Source organism: Ochotona princeps, chromosome 27 (genome assembly GCF_030435755.1).
Source record: "Ochotona princeps isolate mOchPri1 chromosome 27, mOchPri1.hap1, whole genome shotgun sequence".
In the NCBI taxonomy this organism is placed as follows: domain Eukaryota; kingdom Metazoa; phylum Chordata; class Mammalia; order Lagomorpha; family Ochotonidae; genus Ochotona; species Ochotona princeps.
Genome location: NC_080858.1, coordinates 19,429,611 through 19,450,244, shown reverse-complemented (window position 1 = coordinate 19,450,244; position 20,634 = coordinate 19,429,611). Strand labels below are relative to the sequence as shown.

At 59.5% G+C, this 20,634-nt stretch overlaps 1 protein-coding gene across 1 annotated transcript; it reads left to right on the top strand.

The window, feature by feature from the left end:
* The first annotated feature begins 670 nt into the window (after positions 1-670).
* DDX11 (DEAD/H-box helicase 11) lies at positions 671-20,591 on the top strand. Its single transcript, XM_058655974.1, has 27 exons — positions 671-720; positions 948-1,104; positions 2,771-2,995; positions 3,684-3,770; positions 4,028-4,188; positions 5,558-5,603; positions 6,498-6,605; positions 6,778-6,868; positions 7,771-7,976; positions 9,514-9,666; positions 10,690-10,736; positions 11,283-11,362; positions 12,210-12,254; positions 12,339-12,406; positions 14,095-14,133; positions 14,313-14,439; positions 14,517-14,645; positions 14,954-15,066; positions 17,709-17,781; positions 17,935-18,038; positions 18,526-18,675; positions 18,918-18,986; positions 19,102-19,202; positions 19,475-19,559; positions 19,651-19,729; positions 19,813-19,967; positions 20,049-20,591. The coding sequence occupies exons 1-27, from the start codon at positions 713-715 to the stop codon at positions 20,076-20,078; spliced, it is 2,736 nt and encodes a 911-aa protein (XP_058511957.1). The 5' UTR covers positions 671-712; the 3' UTR covers positions 20,079-20,591.
* Positions 20,592-20,634: the final 43 nt, after the last annotated feature.

The window sequence follows — 20,634 nt, the reverse complement described above, 5'->3', positions numbered from 1 at the left end:
CCTGGCGCCATCTGCAGGGCTGAGCTATCCCTCCTCTGGTGTCTGCAAGAAGCCACACCCTGGTTGGTGGCCTCTGTTGGTTTCCCCTGGTGGTCCTTGAAGGACCCTCCCCACCCGCACTTTTGCTCTCGCAACCTCATGAACCTGGCTCCCGCCAAGCCTTGCTGACCCAGGTATTGAATCCCTGGTTTTCCACTTCCTAGCCGTGACTTTGAGTAGGTATTTAGTTTCTTTAAGCATCAGCAGCCAGCAGCCTCCTGGTCTTAATTAGACACTTTTCAGTGCGAGGGCCTGCGCTGCTGTGGCCCACCGGTGGGTGCTGGGAGTTCATTGTGTGCCCGTCCTTTATGCTTGAATGGTTTGTCTGTGACCGACCTCTCGGTCGGTACTGAATGTCCTCCTCTGTAGTCCTCCTCCACCACGGTTGCCCTTGGAGGCTACAGTGAACTAATGGGTAGACCCAAGATGGTGAAATACAGGGCGATGGATTTGTTGGTTTGTTGATGTTGATTTGTTCCATCCACAGGAGTTCAGCTTCTGTGTGCTGTGCGTCGGCAGGTCTTCCAGGCCACGCGAGGTGGAGGGCCGGGCCCCATGAGTGCCACAGTGCACGGCGTGGGGACTCGGCGCTGCTGGAGTCCTCGCAAGCCACGGGACTGACCTCCTGGGGACACCAGTCCTGAGAGGGACGCTGTCCATCTCTGGGAGAGACATGGAGAGGTATGTGGGCAGGGGGTGGGGGGAACATGGGTGAGGGCTTTCCTGGCGGCGGGCGCCTGATAACCCTTTGTCACGTGTCGACTCTTGCCATCCTGGCGTGGTTGCATGTGGGTATGCCAAGGACGGAGCAAGCCGGTTGCAGCCCAAGGAGAAACCGTGCCACGAGTGTGGGGGATCGTTTCCTCCTGGCTTTGGAGAGACCTGTCCTACCCCTGCTTCTCCCCAAGGACCACAGGCAATGACACCCAGGCAGTCGACGGCGGTGGTGGCGTCCACTTTCCGTTCCCCTTCACGCCCTATCCCATCCAGAAGGACTTCATGGCAGAGCTCTATAAGGTGTTGGAGGCTGGCAAGATCGGCATCTTTGAGAGTCCCACGGGCACGGTGAGGATGAGCGCTGAGGGACAGGGGTTGTGGCAGCTCGGGGCGGACTTGCTGGCTTTCGCTCCTGTAGCTGTGTTCACAGTTTGGACAGAGGAGTCTTAGTTAATCTTTCTGAGCAACAGTGACTTGATCTACACAGTTGGAACACAGGCCCTGGGGGCTGAAAAAAAAATCAGGGTGGAATTTTTTTTTTAAAGATTTATTTATTTTTATTACAAAGTCAGATATACAGAGAGGAGGAGAGACAGAGAGACAAAAAGATTTTTTATTGCCTGAACTCCTCCAAATGACTACAATGGCCAGAGCTGAACTGATCTGAAGCTGGGAGCCAGGAGCTTCTTCTGGGTCTTTCTTGTGGGTGCAGGGTCCCAAGGCTTTTGGCTGTCCTTGACTGCTTTACCAGACTACAGCAGGGAACTGGATGGGAAGTTGGAACAGCTGGGACTGGAACTGGCGCCCCTATGGGATACCAGTGCTTTTGGGCAGAGGATTAGCCAGTTGAGTCATTGTACCAGCCCCAGTGGATTTTTAACAATAGCAGAAATACAGCCAGCTCCTGTGGCTCATTGTGTAGCAGGCAGCCTTCTGTCTTGGGCGTTGGTGTTAATCCCTGTATTAACTGGCTCCCTGATGGCTGTAACTCTGAGGATCGTTCCACTGTGGTCATTCCTGTTCCTGTTCCTGTGTGTGGAGTGGACGTAGAGAGAGGCCAGCTGAGGTCATGGGGCTGGCCTGGGGATTCAGGATGTCGCCTGGTGGCCTGGCTTGGAGCCTGAAGCTGGAACAGGTTGTTCTGTCTCCTGTGCTCAGAATACACAGACACACAGACACACTCTTCCCCCCGCTATTCACTGTTTCCCAGAAAGCTCTGGCACTCTGAGAGGGAGAGAGATTTTCCGTCAGCTGCTTCACTTCCCAAATGGCGGCAGTGGCTGCTGGGCCAGGCTCGAGCCTGGAACTCCTTTTGAGTCTTTTGGGTCTCCCACATGAGTGACAGGAGCCCAAGCGCTTGGGCCATCTGCTGCTGTTTCCCCAGGTGATGCATTAGCAGGGAGCTGGAGAGGAAGTGCAGTAGGTGGGACAGCGACAGGTGTCACACAGGGCGCTGGCACTGCAAGTGGCGACTCTACCTGCTATGCCTCAGTGCCAGCTTCCTGTGTTCAATTCTGGTTCCGAGTCCCCGCCTCCCTGGGCTAGTCTTGGAGCTGCCTCTGCTGTTTCTTTTTCTTTCTTTCTTTCTTTTTTTAGATTTATTGTTTTATTTTTTTATTGGAAAGGTAGATTATAGAGAGGAGAGACAGAAAGATCTTCCATCCACTGGTTCACTCCCCAAGTGGCCACGATAGCTGGAGGTGAGCTGATCCAACAGCAGGAGTTAGGAGCTTCTTGAGTCTCCCACACAGGTGCAGGTTCCCAAGGGCTTGAACCATCCTCTGCTGCCTTCCCAGACCATCAGCAGGGAGCTGGATGGGAAGTGGAGCAGTCGGGACACGGATCTGTGCCCACATGTGATCCCCGAGCTTTCCAGAGAGAGGGTTTGTGAGTTGAGCCATCATGCCCCTCCCCGGCGTCTGCTCTTTCAAGCTGGACTTCTTCGATGGGGAGAAGGCATTTGGGAAACTCTGTTCTTTACCCTCTGCCCTTGAACTGGGGCTTCTTCCTGTAGGGCAAGTCCTTGAGTCTTATTTGTGGGGCCCTCTCCTGGCTCCGGGACTTTGAAGAGAAGAAGCGCCAGGAAGAGGCGCGTCTGCTGGAAGCTGAGTCCGCAGCCTCGTGCGGCACGGGGGCCCCACCCCCAGCTCCCGATGGCTCACGGCCTGCAGGGGAGCCAGACTGGGTCACGCAGTTTGTGCAGAAGAAGGAAGAAAGGGACTTGTTGGACCGACTGAAGGTGAGATGTGTTTCAGACCATGGGATCTAGAGTGGAAACAGCACCAGCCAAGATCAGGGTCAGGGCTAGAGGGGACACGTCCTGCATCCTTCCATGAGGGGCAGTGTCTCCGAGATCTCTACTTCCTCCGCCCGCTTAAACATTTACTTATTTGAAAGGCATAGTGAACAGAGACGGACACGCAGAAAAGGAGGGAGATCTTCATCTGCTGGGTCACTCCCTAAATGGTCGCTCTAGCCGAGGCTGGGCACACCAAAGCCAGGCGTCCAGAGCTACTTCCGGTTCTCTCAGATGAGTGGCAGGTGGCTGCCGCACTTGAGCCATCTGGCGTTGCTCTCCCAGGTGTTATCAGCGTGGAGATAGATCGGAAGTGGAGCAGCCTACATGGTGGCTCCCTGCTGTGTCACCAGGCCTTCTACTGGCAAGGGCCTGGCAGTTCCCATTTAACACTCGTCTGGGCAAAGAACCTAAGCGTTGAGGTTGGCAGCCCTGCTCCCTGCCTGCCAGCTCCATTGAGGAGGAAGTTGGGGGCGGGTGAGTTCTGCGGGGCTGAGGGTCCTGTGAGAGCTTGCTGTCCTGACCTTGAGCATGACCAGGTGTGAGGGAACGCCTGGCAGAGCACGGCTCCTGAAGAAGGGGCTGGTGGGGGGCTCCCCTGGGCATTTCCTCGGTGCCGCTTCACCCTTAGGAGGAGCATGTCAGGAGGAAGAAGCGGGAGGAGCGGCTGCAGCAGATTCGACACAACGGGCAGCTCAGGGCTGCAGCCCAGCGCCTGGTGAGTGCTGTCCCACACGGGGTGGGGGTTGAGTCCTGCCGTTTGCTTGTATCTGGGGTCTTCCCATCCATCCCCCACCCATGCCCAGTCACTGGGCACCGTGAGGAGCTGAGGTGTGGTCATGACAGCCTGGCTGCCAGGCCTGGGCACCTGTGGCTGTCTCCCCCTGCCCGCTCCCGTCACCCTCAGGATGGCGGTGCGGCAACTGAGCTTTCCTTTCTCTCGGCTTCCCCTCCTCCTCTTCCATGTCCCTGCAGAGACAGGAGGAAGAGGAGACCCAGAGCCTCCTGCGCCTCAGCAGGGAAATGCTGGCGGTGGCAGGTGCGGGCGCGGAGCCACTGGAGCAGCTGGAGGCCGGGGAGGAGGAGCTGGTCCTTGCCGAGTACGAGAGCGATGAGGAGACGAGACCCGTGAGCAGGTGAGGCCCCGCGGCTCCAGCCTAAGGTGTGCGGGAGGACGTAGCCTCCTCCTGCCCCTTACCTCTCCAGGCCCTCCTGGCTGGGGCCTCCTGGCTGCTGGCCTGGTGTGCATGTGAACACCAGGTGTGCAGCTGCAGGTGGCGCAGTGGCCTGATGGGGGAGATGCTGCCGAAAGCCATGAGGGCAGGAGTGGAGGAGCTGGGCTTGAGCCTGACCAGGCTGTGGCTTTAGGTCTCGGGTTTTCAGTCGGGACACACACCGTGGCTAGGTGTTTCTTGCCTGGTGTAGGTGACTGCTGTGGGAGCGTCACTCGCAGCACCTCCCCAGAGAGAGCGCCCTTAGAGAGAGAGCCCTTAGAGAGAGCACCCTTAGAGAGAGCGCCCTTAGAGAGAGAGCCCTCAGAGAGAGTGCCCTCAAAGAGAGCGCCCTCAGAGAGAGCCCCCTTAGTACCCTCTTTCATTTCCCTCGGCCCTCCCAAGCCTGCTCTCTGGGGTGGCCCTGATCCCCAAGCTGGGGAAACATGTTTTCTCAGGAGCTTCGGCTTGTGCCTTTGGTTGAACTTGAGGCCGGTTGGCGTGGGCCTGACCATCCTACCATCTCCCCGTGCTGACAGCCTCCTGGTCCTTTGCTGGCAGGGGCAGAGTGCGGCCCTGGGAAGCGAAGAGGGTTGCCAGTCCCGAGGGACGGTGGCGCCTTGTGTTCTGCCAGCTGTGGCTTTACTCAGGATGTGCGTGTGGAGTTCCTGCTGCTGTCAGCTGCTGGCTTGGGCAGAGGACTGGCAGCCTGCTGGGGGAGATAGACCAGGACAAGGCGACCTAGAGTGAGACTTGTTTCCTAGAACAGGTGCACGGCTCCAAGGGGCTGTGGCAGGGCAGTGGGTCTCCCATTGGAGACTAGGGGAAGCCATGTTGATGCTGGCATCTCCCAGGAACAGGTGTTGGTGAAGCGAGAGGTGGGGGAGCATCCAGAGACCCTGAGGTGGCAAAAAGCCAGGTCTCTTCAGGACCAGGAGAGCAGGGAAGCCTGCAGCCCCTGCCAGAGTTGGCTGTCGAGCTGCTGGCTTTGCACGTGGGGTTGGCGCACCTTGCCCCTTGCTCTGTTCTCCCGTGCGTCTCTGTGTCCCAGGTCCAAGCACCGAGGCAGGTGTTGGCTGGAGTTTGCCAGGGGTGTCTCTGAGGAGGCCTCAGCACTGGGGCGGCGGTGTCTCGGTAGCCTGTCCCCTCGGTTCCCTTGGCTTCTGTGGCAAGGACCCCGTGTGCTATCCGGGGCCTGTCTCGGGCACCTTGCAGAGGCTCAGGGGCCGTTTTCCCACTTGGCCCGCGTTTCCTGGGGGAAGGCTGTGCTCTGATTGGTCCCCTCCTCCTGTAGGGTGGGTGAGGATGAGGACGCTTTGGAGGAAGAACACAGGACTAAGGTGAGCGGCCATGTCCCTGAGTCTGTGTGCCCGCCTGGCTTCACCAGGGGCGCACCAGCTGCTCCCTGACTGCCAGCTGAGAAGTGTCCCTGGGGACCCCCTAGCCCCTCAAGGAGCCAGCCTGGCCTGTTGCCCACAGCATGGAGGGGCAGGCATTCTGGGCCAGGGGCTGGCGTGGTTTCTGACTGAAGCCCCAGCCTGTGTCCCTGTCGTGGCCTGTGCCCTCCCTTCCTCTGTGTGGAGTGCCTGGAGGTGCCTGTAGTCCCTGTGCCCCTCCAGTAGGGGGAGGCCTGGTTCTGCTCATTGAGGATGTTCAGTTTTGGTTGAAAAGGAGCTGTTTCCCCTCTGCTTTTGTGTTTTTCCCAACTTCTAAGAAGTGAAGAAAAGTAAGCTGGCGAGCCTCAACCCTCCCCTCTCCCCCAGGGATCTTGGCTAAGTTAAGCATTGTTGCCTAGTGGGTGGGCGTCCAGCTCCCTGCCAGTGCGGCCCGTGGGAGGCAGTGATGGTGGCTCCTGCAGGACCCCTGCTGTCCACGTGGGAAGCCTGCCTGGAGGTGCTGGCTCCTGGCTTCAGCCTGGCCAGCCCTGACTGCCAGGAACGTAGGGATCCAGCCAGTCTCAGAAACAGGTCCCCCACTGCCCAGGCCCCTCGGGCAGCTGGGTTAGAGGTCCCACCTGTGGGCTTTCCCTCGAGCTGCTGGATGTGGGGTGACTGGGGAAGTCCGTGGTCCCCCATCTCAGGATGTGGGGTGTGGTTATCTCGCTTCCGGTTTGTGCGTGTTGTGGCTGCACTTCCTGTCCCCGTGGCTTCCTGGGGCACACTGCGGCCTGCCCGGGTGTGCGGGTACGCCCATGTTGGAAGTTCCCCTACCCCTCGGTGTTTCCCCTTGTGCAGATCTATTACTGCAGCCGCACGCACTCGCAGCTGGCCCAGTTTGTGCGGGAAGTGCAGAAGAGCCCCTTTGGCAAGGACACGCGGCTTGTGGCCCTCGGCTCGCGGCAGGTACGCCCCACCGAGACGGAAGAAGGCCTCGGGTCTCGTCAGTACCTTCTCTGCCCTTCCCCTCTGCACCCCCCGGCCTGGGAAGGGCAGGAGGGGGCTGGGCAGGGCCAGGCGGCCTGCCGAGGGTCGCTGAGCCAGCCCCACTGCTCTGCCCCTCGGTCCTAATCCACAGAGCCTGTGTGTGAACGAGGATGTGAGGAAGCTGGGTTCCGTGCAACTCATCAATGACCGCTGTGTGGAGATGCAACGAAGCAAGCATGGTAGTTGCTTGGAGAGCCTGCTGGTGGGGCTGCTGGGGTGACAGGGCAACCTCTAGGCCGCTCGGGGACACGGGAGGTAAAACTGGGTGGTCTTAAGTAAAAATAACAGGGTGAGTGTTCAGTCTGGTGGTCCAAAGACTTCATTTATTTTTATTTAAAGGCAGATTTACAGAGAAGGAGAGACAGAGATAGTCTATCTGTTGGTTCACTCCCCAAATGGCCACAGTGGCCACAACTGAACCAATCTGAATCCAGGAGCTTCTTCTGGGTCTTCCACACATGGAGAGGACTTGGGACATCTTCCTGTGCTTTGCCAGACCACAAGCAGGGAGCTGGAGTGGAAGTGGAGCATCTGGGACTAGAACCAGCACTCACATGGGATGCTGGCACTTGCAGGTGGAAGATTAGCCTATTGAACCATGATGCCAGCCCTGGTGGTTTAAGACACTCACATTCCATGTTGGAGTGTGTGGGATTATTGCCCACCTTGACTCTAGGAGGCAGTGGTGATGCTTCAGGCGATGGGATATCTGAGCCCCACCTTCCATCCTGTCCCAGCCCCAGCTGTGTGTGTGGAGGATGGGGCGTCTGGGGTGTGAACCAGTGGGGAGGCGTGCTCTCTGTGCCAATGAAAAAATCACATGGGGCCACTGGCAGCGTGGGCTCAGGCTCCTGTAAGGACAGCCCCGTTCTTCCCCATTCTGTGGTCAGTGTCTAGCCCGAATGCCTGGCCCAGAGGCTGGCTAAGGCGGGGTGTCAGGGCGAGGGCCTGGGGAGCAGTGCGTGGGAGGGTTCTGCAGACCCCTCCCCGGGGTGAGGTGGGGGTCTCGGGGGGACTCGGCATCCCTGACCGTCCTGTGGCCCCTTAGCCAGTTGCCACCCTCCCTGTCTCCTCCTACCTCCAGAGAAGAGCAAAGCCGAGAAAGGGCAGCCAAAGAGAAGGCGGCGGGAGAGCCGGGCCGCCTGCCCCTTCTACAACTACGAGCAGCTGCAGCTGCTGCGGGATGAGGTCCTGCTGGAGGTCAAGGACATCGAGCAGCTTCTGAGCCTGGGCAAGGAGGCCCGGGCCTGCCCCTACTACGGGAGCCGCTTCGCCATCCCCGCTGCCCAGGTGAGGCCCCTGCTGCGGCACAGCAAGCGGCCTCCTTCCCGTAGGCTGCCACTGCACTGTGCGTGGTCATGGCACATGGCCATTCCCTGCTAGGACGCAAGGTCGGAGCCCTCAGTAGCCCCGGGCTGCTAAGAGTGGCGACAGCAGCTGGGCGCCAGGGGCGAGCGGCGGCAGGGTGTGCACTGAGAGGTGCCTGACGGCTTTTTAGAGTGACTTGTGACTCGGATCCACCTGCAAAATGGAAGTCTGTCTTCTTGAGCTGCTGTGTCTTATTATTTGAAGATTTGTTTTTACTGAAAAGGCAGTTTTATAGAGAGAGGGACAGATAGAGAAAGATCTTCCATTCACTGGTTAATCCCCAAATGGCTATAATAGCCAGAGCTGAACTGATCTGAAGCCGGTAGCCTCTTCCAGGTCTCCCATGGGGGTTCAGAGTCCCAGGAGCCAAGATCTTAATCCACTGCTCTCACAGGAGTGGCAGGAGCCCGTGGACTTGCTCTGTCACCTGCTGGTTCCTAGGTGAAGGGGGCTATTGCACTGTGCGTGGTCGTGGCACATGGCCATTCCCTTCTAGGACGTGGGGTCACAGGCTGATCCCTTGGTGGTCCCGGGGCTGCCGGGAGCTGGAGCATGAAGGTACAGTCACAGCCGGAGCCGGGACTTGAACCCAGGTGTGCAATGGAGCATCTCAAGGTTCAGAGATCCACTCCCAGCTCAGCGTCAAGTGTTTCATGTATCTGACGTTGTGGGTAAAAGAGACCAGTTGCTGCAGGCCCAGTGTGTGGCTTTTTCCTTGGTTGTATGTCCACATTGCCCAGGCAGCAAATGCGACAGTTTGTGCCAGTGGATGAAGGCTCGTCCTGTATTCTGTGTGGGCTCTGGTTCGTGTCTCAGCTGTTCTACTTCCAGCCCAACTCTTTGCTTAAGGCACTTGGGAAAGGAGCCAAAGATGGCTGTCCAGGTGAGAGACCCAAGCCGAGTTCCAGGCTCCTGACTTTGGATCAGCTCATTTCTGGCCATTGTGGCCATCTAGGGAGTGGACCAGGAGATGGAGATCTGTCTGTTTCCTTCCCTGTCCAACTGTGCCTTTTACGTGTAATATATCTTAAGAAAAAGTTAAGCTGGGCCCAGCACAGTAGACTAGTGGCTAAAGTCCTTGCTTTGAATGCGCAGGGATCCCAGATAGACACCAGTTCTAATTCTGGTGGCCCCAGTTCCCATCCAGCTCCCTGTTCACAGCCTGGGCAAGCAGTTGAGGACGGCCCTGCACCCGTGTGGGAGACTCAGAGGAGGCATCTTGCTCCTGGCTTCGGATTGTCACAGCTCCAGCCATTGCGGCTACTTGGGAAGTGAATCAGCGGACAGAAAGTCTGCTTCTTTGTATAGCTGCCTTTCCAATTAAAAAAGCATTTTTTTTAAGGAAAAAAAAAAACAAACCAAAACAAACGCCCAGGAACTTGGGCAGGACAGGCAGGCAGGGGTGAGGTGAGAGCTGTGAACGTCGCGCGGCTCACGTGGTGTTCCGTCCCCGGCCAAGCTGGTCGTGCTGCCCTACCAGATGCTGCTGCACGCGGCCACCCGGCAGGCCGCCGGCATCCACCTGCAGGGCCAGGTCGTGATCATCGACGAGGCGCACAACCTGATCGACACCATCACCAGCCTCTACAGCACCGAGGTCAGCGGTTCCCAGGTGGGCCTGGTGGCGAGCGGGGCCCAAAGGTGGCTGCCCTGCACGGCTGCAGGGGTCGCGGGGGTCACAGCCATGGCCTGGCCTTTCAGCAGATCCTGGAACTCGGGGGACTGAGCGCCACCTTAGCACCCTGTTCCCTCGCTCTTCCCCTGCCCCTCCAGTTGGTTCCAGGTGTTTCCAGTGGTTCTATGGGACCAAGCAGGGGGTCCGCCTGTGGTAGGTGGGTTGCTGAGATTGGAGGGAGTGTGTGAGATCTCTGAGTTCTCAGTGTTCTGTGCCACGCACCTAACACCTGGAGCCCATATCTGACCACTGGGTTCTGACTGACAGCCGCACGACACCACCAATGCTGGGTGACCAATGCTGGGTGACCTTGGGCCAGGGTGTATGGCTACCTCAAACCAGCCTCCTTGTCTTTCCCAGCAAGCACAAGCTACTAGCAGGCAGATCCTGTCCCTGGGGACCCAGCCACTTGCTTTTCCCTGCCTCTAAGGGGACCCAGGGGCACACCCTGCTGTTGCCAGCCTCAGGCCGCTAAAGCCCGGTCCTCGAGGCTGCTACTGGGGCACATCCGAAAGTGGCTTGTGAGGTGTTCTCTATCGGGGTGCTGGTTGCTGTCCGGGCTGCTCGGCTTCCAGTGCAACTTCCTGCTTATGTGCCTGGGAAGGCAGCAGGGGACGGTGCGTGTACATGGGCCCCTTCCACTCTCTAGGGAGAGCTGCATGAAGCTCAGGCTCCTGGCCTCGGTCTGGCCCAGATCTGGCTGTTGTCACCACTTGAGGAGTAAAGCAGTGGATGGAGGGTCTCTTTTCCTTTCCGTTCTTCTCTCCCTCTCTCTGTCCCTCTCTAACTCTACAGCAATAAACAAACCTTGAAACACAAGAAACCCCCTTCCTCTGGGGTGTGCCCTGCCTCCTCCTGCTTCCCGTCTAACTCCTGGGCGGGCGCCTTCTGAACCTGCCACCCCGCCTGCTCGCCCAGCGCCTGGCCCACCTTCACTCCGTCCTCGGCTCTCTTCCCCAGCTCTGCCAGGCCCATTCGCAGCTGCTGCAGTACATGGAACGATACGGGTGAGGCCCTGCTCCTGCAGGTGGTGGGGGGTGTCCCCTTTGGCCCCCGTGCCTCCCCCCTGACCATATCTGCTGAGAGGAGGCCCCGGGGGTCACAGTGTTGGCCCATGTCCTCGGTTCCTTGTGGGGCTACCCCACATGGCCTAGGATGCCTGGCCTAGAATGACCGACTGAGGGCGCTGGGCCGTGGCTAGCCTGCTTTCTCTGAGAGGATTAGAGGCCCTTCCTGGCGGGTGGAGAGACCTGCACAGGGGTTGGGCTGGACCCTTGTTGGGGATGGGAGGAGCCGCGGGCACTGGTCTCCATGTCACTGGTTGGGGATGGGAGGAGCCGCGGGCACTGGTCTCCATGTCACGGGTTGGGGACGGGAGGAGCCGCGGGCACTGGTCTCCATGTCACTGGTTGGGGACGGGAGGAGCCGCGGGCACTGGTCTCCATGTCACTGGTTGGGGACGGGAGGAGCCGCGGGCACTGGTCTCCATGTCACTGGTTGGGGACGGGAGGAGCCGCGGGCACTGGTCTCCATGTCTCTTGCTCTCTGCATAGGAAGCGTCTGAAGGCCAAGAACCTGATGTACATCAAGCAGATCCTGTATCTGTTGGAGAAGTTTGTGACAGTGCTGGGGGGTAAGAGGACACCACTGCTGGGCTGGCCGCCAGGCTGATGTGTCCTTCATTGAGCGTGGTCTTGGCTGGCGATTTAGAGGCTCCTTGTTTCCTGAGCCGCCTGGCCTCTAAGAGGATCTGTTTACTGGCTCACGTTTTTCTCCTGCCTGACCCTACTCTCTAGGCAGCGTTGGTGTGATAAGCTTAGGATACAGCTGGGTTGCATTTCCTGTGCTGCTGGGGGTACTTCCTGGTGTCCCTTACACAGGGACAGCCTGCCTAGCTCCCACTGGGAGGGCCGCGAAGGCCACAATCCTCAGGACAAATGCAGCAGTGAGCCACGTGTGTGCCCTGCCTGGCCTGGCCTGTGGGGTGGAGTCCCCGGCTCCAGGGCGCAGGCTGCCCCGCGTTCCCTGCTGGCCTGCCCTGTCGCCCGCCTCTTGCTGTGTCATTTGAGGCCCCCAAGCCTACAGGGAGAGTGTTCTGGCAGGATCTTCTCTCCTATTGGTGTACGTGGCTTCTGTCTTCCCCCCTGTCGCTGTTGGATCACGACTTTCCCTGTTGCCAAGGGCAACGTACATCTGCCTCCCCCTCTCCCGTACCTTCTGCGTCCTCCCCTGCCCTGCAGAGGGTGGGGCGGCCTTTCTGGGCCTGCCCCCGCTCCAGGAGGAGGTGGGTCTCAGGTGCCATGTGGGGTGTCCTGAGACCTCTTGCTGTCCCAGTGAGTGGGTTCTCGAAGCGCCGTCGCCCTGCAAAGCAGAAAGCCCTGCTCTGCTGCACATGCTCACAGCGCCATGTGGGGCGGGAGAGGACTGGGGAAATGGGGCCAGGGGCCTACACGCCGACCTGTTGGAATTCCTTTTTGCAGGGAACATCAAGCAGAACCCCAACACACAGATCCTGTCGCGGACAGGTAAGGGAGCCAGCCCGGGGCGCTGTGAGCTTCGCTCTGGCTTCAGGGCGAGGCTGCAGCTCCAAGGCCCGTGTTCACTTTCAGGGACCGAGCTGAAGACCATCAATGACTTCCTCTTCCAGAGCCAGATAGACAACATCAACCTGTTCAAGGTAGAGCGTGCCACCTGTTGGCTCCCATCTGAGCGAGAGACAGACCGGGGTCCCCGCTGGCTTCTTCACTCCCCAGTTATCTGAGGTGGCCAGAACCGGGCCAAGACTGAAGCCAGAAGAAGCTAAGGTCTCCCACACGGTGGCAGCACCTACCAGCCAGGGTCTGCGTTAGCAGGAAGCTGCAGTTGGGAGCTGGCGCTGGGCGTTGAGCCCAGGCCCTGCAGTGTGGGATGTGACAGCCGACACCCTCCCCCGATGTCACCCTGTGATGGGGCACTCATGTGATGTCACCTTGTGATAGGGGCTCTGCCCTCAGTCTCCACACAGCCTGACATCTGAGGATTTAACACATTCACAGCTAGTTACTTGACTCAGAAAGCAACAAGCCAGTGAGAACAAGGGTTATGGGGTCCGTGCGTGCGGGTAGGCCCACCTACAGGCTGCCCCCACTCTGCCCTGCCCTTGCTTCTGCTGGCATAGTCTTTCCTGAGGGGATGACATGGCCGTGGCCCGCTTCCTGCTGTTTTGGGGTGGGGCTTTGCCCTGGTACCCGTTCTCACCTTACCACCTGTGCTGTGGGTTCCACTTTTGCCCAGCCCAGCCCTGCTTGGCCGCCGGCACTTAGCGCCCCCTCTGAGAACGGGGGCTGTTGTCCCGGCCTGGTGCTGTCTGCGAGCCGGGGACCCTGAGTCGCAGAGACCCCCTGTGGCCAGCGGAGGCAGCCTCTCTGCTCGGGACCCAGCATCCTTCCTGGTTTTTCTGCTTTGCTTCACACCGGCTTTCCTTAGGACCTGACACCTTTCCCTTGTCGCTGCCGCCATCAACCCTGGCAGGTGGCTGGAGATCCAGTCACCTTTGGTTCCTCTGCTTTCCCTGTGTCCCTCATGCAAACAGGCGCCTGGCCCTGGTGGCCCACGGGAACGCTGAACTGGGCCTTTCCTGCCCTCCGCTGCCGTCTGCCTCCTGACGGAGCTGGTGTTGAGCGGTTGTAACAGCAGCAGCTGCTAAGCCGTTCCCAAACAAGCGCCATGTGGCACCCTCTTGTACCTTTTTCTTTTGTAATTTCCCTGCAAAATCTTACTCTTAGAGGCCTCACTCAGATGCTGAGGAAAGCCCAGGGGACCCCGCCATTTCTGGCTTCCCTGGAGTTCCCAGAGCCAGGGGCGTGTTTGTGCAGCAACAGCTGTGTCTGTGAAGCTTGGGGGAGTGCCCCCTGCAGTGGGAGGTGCTGGCTGTGGAGGGGCAGCGCAGGAGGAGGGCTCCAGATGGGAGCCCCCTTGGCCACGGGGAGGATTTGGCTCCTCTGCGGCGGTGAAGTGCCCTGTGTCCCTGGGAGGGCGAGGCTACTGGGCAGGTGTCTGGAGTCGGTCGAGAGGTCCACATCCCACATCCCACATCCCACATCCCGAGCTGGTTCAAGTCCTGGCTCTGTTCTCGTCCTATAACGTACTTCCTGGAAGGCAGCAGGTGAAGGCCCATGGACTTGGGTCCCTGTGGTCGTGTGGAAGACTTGGATTCCGGGCTCTGGCCTGGCTGTCGCAGGCTTCCAGGAAATAACCCAGTGCGTGGAAAAACATGGCCTCTGGCACGCTGACTTTCACAGAAAGTGAAAACATTTGAATGTTAATAAGAGCTTGTGAAGACCTCGGGGGCAGCTTGTTCATTCTCGGGCGTCTCTGCCTTTGCAGGTGCAGCGGTACTGCGAGAAGAGCATGGTCAGCAGGAAGGTACCTGCCCTCCGTGGGCCTGGGCTGCCGGGACCCTCCCTGCTCTCTGGTTGACGCCCTGGGGCCCTGTCTCCCTTCCGAGCTGGACCTGCTTTGCCGGTGCCGCTGGGCCATCCTGTCCCCTCTCTGCTTCTCACTCCTGCTGTGGCCCGCCCTCATCAGCCTTCCTCCCGGCCCAGCTCTTCGGTTTCACGGAACGCTACGGGGCCGTGCCCCCGTCGTCCGTGCCCCCGTCGTCGCGGGAGCAGCGCAGGCTGGCTGGCTTCCAGAGCTTCCTGCAGAGCCTGCAGCCTGGGGTGACTGAGGGTGAGTCCAGAGGGTGGCACGGGAGTGGGCAGCAGACCCCAGGCGAGGACGCGACCCTGACTTCAGCTCCTGCACAGCTCCCGCCACCCCTGATGAGGACCCGGCTGCGGCGCCACGGCTCGCTTCCCCACTCATGCACATCGAGGGCTTCCTGGCAGCCCTCACCACGGCCAACCAGGACGGCAGGGTCATCCTGAGCCGCCAAGGTGACCAGCGGGTGTCTGCCTGGCCCGGCGCCCTTCCGGCCGAGGAGCCGCCTGGGCCAGGGAGCCATTATGAGGAGGAGCCTGGGGTGGGCGTGGTGCAGAGGGGTCTTCTCGGGCTGTGTTCCTAGGGGAGGCCTGTGGTCTCGCGGCTGAGAGCAGGTGCCATTGCCCCTGTGCTGTGCCTGCGGCCCGTCTCCTGGCCCTCTGAACCTCCGCTCCTTCCTGTGGGAATGAGGGTGCCTGCCCTCACACCTGTTCCCCTTGCCCAGCAGGCATCCCTTCCCCACGGGTCTGCCTTTTCTTATCAGGCAACCTCAGTCAGAGCTGTCTCAAGTTCTTGCTCCTGAATCCAGCTGCACACTTCGCCCAGGTGGTGAAGGAATGCCGGGCCGTGGTCATTGCCGGGGGCACCATGCAGCCAGTAAGGACATGCGTCCCAGCCTCCTGCGTCCAGTGCTGGGGTGGGAGCTGGGCAGGGAGTGGATGCCTCACCTCTTCACACCCCTGGTCAGCTTGGGCAGGCCCTGCAGTGTCCACCAGGGGGCAGTCTGGGCCAGTGGGCAGGTGCAGGATGGCGGCGCCTGAGCTCTTTAGCGTTTCTGCAGCTGGGATCCCACGTCTCCCAGGAGATATTTTTATTGTAGCAAGCAAGAGATGAGCAGAAACGCGGGAAAAAATTTAACCTTAATTCCGTCCTCAAGAACCCGTTATGGTGTGTGTCACAATCGCCTTTCTGTGTGTAATTTTTACATATGTACATTCATGTGTAAGAGGCCAGGAGGAGCAGGGAGCTTCGTTGAGGGGTCCCTCATGGTGGCGGTGGGCACCCGACTGCCTGTGCCATGTCTGACACCTTGAGGTGTTGGCTCCGGCAGGAGGCAGCTGTGAACCCCAGGTGCTCCCCTGGAAGACTGCTCGCTGCTCCACGTGGGTTTACCTGTCGGCAAGGGTGCGTTTGTGCCTCCGCCGCCTGCCGTACTCTGTGCTGTATCCTACTTGTGTGGAAGTGCTTTGCATCTCTGCCCTGTGCCGGGATTCAGGCTGCGTCTAGCTTTCCCGCTGTAGTTGGCACCATGGCGGCACTGAGTGGCTCCCAGCCTGACAGGCACTGCCAGCCTCGGCGCCAAGGCCGTTTGTTCTTCCCTTCCCCTTTCCTGTGGACAGGTTGTGTAGATTTTTGCTCAGCATGTCCATTAAATCATTTAAGTGGAAGGCAGAGTTGGACCCAGTGGGAGAGATGCAGATCTCAGGTCACTCGTGCAGCCGGCTTGCTGGTTCGGAGGCTGTAGTCCTAGAATACACTAACCTGGTTTCAGAGTTGTCACGCCCTGGTAACTTCTGAACACTGGCCTCCAGGGGGCGCATCGCTGCCTCCATCTGCTGCCTGTGGGGTTTATTCTACTAAGGATGTACAGTCATGAGGGTTTTTGTTTGTTGTTTTTTGTCCTGTGTGCTTAATAGGCAGCTGAGCCTTTTGTTGACTTTCAGAGTTTGCTTTTTTTTTTTTTTAAAGATTTATTTTATTGGAAAGGCAGATGTACAGAGAGGAGGAGGAGAGAGAGAGAGGAGAGGAAGATCTTCCATCCGCTGGTTCACTCCCCAACTGGCTAAAATGGCTGGAGCTGAGCCAATCCGAAGCCAGGAGCCAGAGCTCCTCTGGGTCTCCCATGCAGGTGCAGGGTTCCAAGGCTTTGGGCCGTCCTCGACTGCTTTCCCAGGCCACAAGCAGGGAGCTGGATGGGAAGCGAGGCTGCCAAGATTAGAACCGGCACCCATATGGGATCCCGCACTTGCAAGGCAAGGTCTTAAGCCACTAGGCCACCACGCTGGACCCAAGGAGGTTTTTTCCCCTTATGGATTGTAGTTTATAATTGCTACCCGTGTGTGCCAAAGGTAAATTGGGTGAATGGCGGAGCAGTCGGGTCACTTCTTGGAATGCGCAGCCCCGTGTCAGAGTCCCGTGGCTTTAGTCCGGGCTGTGCTCCCCACCCCGCGTCCTGCTGAGGCTCCCCATGGGATGCTGGCCCAGTACTTGGGCCTCTGGCACCCCTGTTGAAACCAGATGGGGTTCCAGGCCCCTCTTGGCTTTGACCTGGCCCAGCCTGGCTATTGTGGGCGTTTCAGTGAAGTGACAGGTGGAAGATGTCTGCTCTTCAGCTGTGTTTCAAAGTAAGACTTTCCAAAGTCAGGCTGTAGGAAAGGTAGGTGTCTGGGAAGTCTTCCCTTCTATGCCTTGCTCTCCTGCCCGTCACTTGCAGGGAACAGAATGGATTAGCTCCTGGTCTGTTTTCCCGGCACTTGCACTCTTTTTGGAAAAGCAAGTAAATATCCAAGAGTCCCCCCAGCCCCAGAAGAGTATTTTTAAAAGGCCAGAGAATAGAATTGAAAGACAATCTTATTTTGGTGTAAAATTAAAATCTGATTTTCTCCTAATAGCAATTTTTCATGGGCTGCGGTAACTGTTAGATCGGCCTACTCCCCAGTGAAGTCTCAGAACGCCCGTGTCTCCACCTAGTGGCCAGACGTGGGAATGTTTGCCAGTCTGATAGTTGAAGGCCCAGGACTTTCTCAGTTCTGCTAGGCCTGGCCGCGTGTAATTCTAAAATCCCCCCTGGTGACTCGGTGTGTGCAGGTTCACTCCCTGAGAAGGCCTGCAACAGCAGATTAGACCAGAGCCAGGAGCCAGGAGCCGGGGCCTGTGGGCAACAGGGACCCAGATTCTTGGGCCATGGCTTGCCTCTCCCTGGTGTGTACTGGCAGGACCCTGGAACGGAGGGCGGAGCCAGGACTCTGTCCCAGGCTCAGTGACATGTGTGCTGAGCAGGGGCTCGGCCATCCCACCCCGCTGGCTGCGACACACACTTGAGGCTGGGAGTCGGGTGCTACATTTGCCCCCGTTCCCTCTGCTGCTCCTATGTGTGCTTTCAGCAAGATGGCCCACATGTTGGATCAGCACCTTCCCCCCTCCTTCCTCTCATCTCCCTGTGGACTTCTGCCTCCAGGCCCATCTCCGCCCCACCACCCTCACGTCTCAAGTCCCTTCTTTGACCTTGTGGCCTGCAGGTGTCTGACTTCCGGGAGCAGCTGCTGGCATGTGCCGGAGTGCCAGCGGAGCGAGTGGTGGAGTTTTCCTGTGGTGAGGACCCGGGTGTGGAGTGGGCGGGGCCCAGCACCCATCCCCACGCTGGCAGCAAGCCCAGTGGCTGTGGAGCACACAGGCTGTGGCCAGATCATTCGCCCGCTGCCCTGGCTGCTCCTACACCCTTCAGCCCTCCCTGGCTCTCCCCAGGTCACGTGATCCCTCCAGACAACATCCTGCCCCTGGTCATCTGCGCCGGGCCCTCTGGCCAGCAGCTGGAGTTCACGTACCAGCAGAGGGAGCTGCCGCAGATGGTCAGTGCCAGCTGTGGGCCTCTCCACAGCTGTGCTGGGGCAGGAGCGGGCACTGGTGGGGCACCTGGTCTCCCCAGAGCTGGCATTGATCAAGTATGTGTGCTTTCCCCATCCTCACATAAGCTAACTTGAAACCCCTAGCGTCCCTGAAGGATGAAGCCCACTTCCTGTGGCCCCGAGCCCTTGGATGCTCTTTAGTGACAGGCCTGGGGGTCAGACTGAATGGTGCCTATTGGGACACCGGGAGGTGGGGAAGGACGACCTGGTGGTGGCACCCTAAGTGAGCTTCCTTGTGGGATGCTGGTACTGGGATGTTGGCAAAGGCTGGCATGTTCCACCCTGTGAGCCGTGTGCAGGGCATCTCACCTGGCCACCGTTCTCTTCCCATGCCATCATCATGCCGCGGTCCCCCCTTGGCTGGAGGTCCCTGCTTCGGCAGCCGCTGAGGGTGGTGGCTGCTCCATGGGCCCTGGTCTGCCTGCCTTAGATGGACGAGGCCGGCCGCATTCTGTGTAACCTGTGCAACGTGGTCCCTGGAGGGGTGGTCTGCTTCTTCCCCTCCTACGAATACCAGCGTCAGGTCCTTGCCCACTGGGACAAGAGTGGCCTGTTGGCCCGCCTGGCTGTCAGGAAGAAGGTGAGTGGCCCCCGGGCACCTGCTGGGGAGGACAGTGCCTGTCTGTGTGCCCTGGGTTTTCACTGTTTCTGCCAGGGTGTTTAGCTTAGTTCCCTACCTCAGCATCCCCCGCCTGGGGCCTTCTCCATTCCTGATCTGGGAGGGTCTCCAGTGTCCACGCTGGAGGACCCAAGGCTGAAAGGAGAGCTGCAACCCAGCACCCTAAGCCCCTGTTCTGGGTGGTATTCTCTGTCCACCTGCAGATATTCCAGGAACCCAAGAGAGCAGGCCAGGTGGAGCAGGTGCTGATGGAGTATTCCACGTGCATCAAGGTGAGGGGTCATGGGGCTGGGGATGTGTGTGTGGCACTGGGGACTTAACAGCGGGGGTTGTGCGTGTGGCTGCCAGCCGTGGCCTTGGCACCTCTTGGGCCGGTGTCTCCCACAGTGCTGCAGCCGGGCAGGAGGCATGGTGACTGGAGCCGTGCTGCTCTCAGTGGTCGGAGGGAAGATGAGTGAGGGGATCAACTTCTCAGACGACCTCGGCAGGCAAGTGTGGACTCGCTGGGCACAGGCTGTTTGCGGTCTGATGCCACGGGCAGGATGTCAGCCGCGGGGGAGGTGTTTTAGCAGATTCGACCTTGGCCCTTTTGGGGGAGGTGCAAGCTGGATAGACTGATGGTTTCAGGACTCAGTCTCTGGCCTAGCCTGGGTCTCCTGGCCCATTACACACCCTCTGCAGGTGGCAGGCTCAGGAGGGGAGGGGGAGTTTGTGGGCAGGTCTGGGCAAAGGGAAGATGGCGTGAGCGTGTCCCCTCCAGGTGTGTGGTGATGGTGGGCATGCCCTACCCCAACATCAAGTCCCCAGAGCTACAAGAGAAGATGACCTACTTGGACCGGACCCTCGTGAGTGTCTCCAGGGATCCGGGGGAGGGGGAGCTGCATGGCTGTTCCCTGTCCTCGGACTTCCCCCGTGACATCACCTATACCCTTGCAGCCCAGAGTCCCAGACCAGGCCCCCGCTGGGAAGGCCCTAGTGGAGAACCTGTGCATGAAGGCCGTCAACCAGTCCATAGGTGAGCCCCAACCGCTGCTGGAGGGTGGTGGGAGGAGGGCTGGAGGGGCAGGTGTCACAGAGGCTACCTCTGCCCCTGTCCAGGCAGGGCCATCAGGCACCAGCGGGACTTTGCCAGCATCGTGCTCCTGGACCAGCGCTACGCCCGCCCCCCGATCCTGGCCAAGCTGCCCGCTTGGATCCGAGACCGCGTGGAGGTCAAAGCTGCCTTTGGCCCTGCCTTTGCTGCCATGCGGAAGGTCAGTCCCGACTCCTGGTTGGGGGACAGGGGGTACCCCAGTTCTGAGCCAGAATTTCTTATACCTCCCCTGTCTCTGTAGTTTCATCGGGAAAAGGCTGGCACGCCCTGATGCTGGCCATACATGCCGACTTTCATTCTGGGCTGCGGGGATGCTGCCCTAGACGGGGAGGCCAAGTCCAGACCGGCTCTTCCAGCACCCGTGGATCTGGGCCGAGGCAGAGAAGCCACCAGAATGCTGGGTTCAGCTGACAGCTCACAGTCATGCTGAGTCCACCCCAGAGAAGCCCCATCCCTGGAATTCACTGCCTGTCCTCCTTTTGGCATGGTCAAGTCAGGCTCCAGGCCAGGCCGCGGGACTCCCGCTGGGCTGTGCTGTCCCTGGTCCCTCCCAGCACCACAGCTCTCTACTGCTGACTTCAGTCCTGACGTCGGGGGTGGTCATGACAGCCGTCACGGGGGCCCCTTTTCTGGGCCCAGTATCCCTGCGCTGTAGACGCTGCCTCTGCTCTCTGACCCCAAGGAGGGCCTCCGTCCACGGGCTGTCCTGCCCCCACTGCCTGGAGACACCCCGTCCCACACGGCTGCGTCTCCTCAATAAAAAGCATTCCACACTCAGTTCTTACACGGCCCTTTACTGCTGCCCTTGGTGGCTCCCGACGGCAGGA

Bases quoted from the DNA above. Each gene is read 5' to 3' on its own strand.
- DDX11 (XM_058655974.1), top strand. The intron at 9,667-10,689 runs GTGGGCCTGGTG...TCTCTTCCCCAG, and splicing joins CCGAGGTCAGCGGTTCCCAG to CTCTGCCAGGCCCATTCGCA. The intron at 19,560-19,650 runs GTGAGTGTCTCC...ATACCCTTGCAG, and splicing joins CCTACTTGGACCGGACCCTC to CCCAGAGTCCCAGACCAGGC.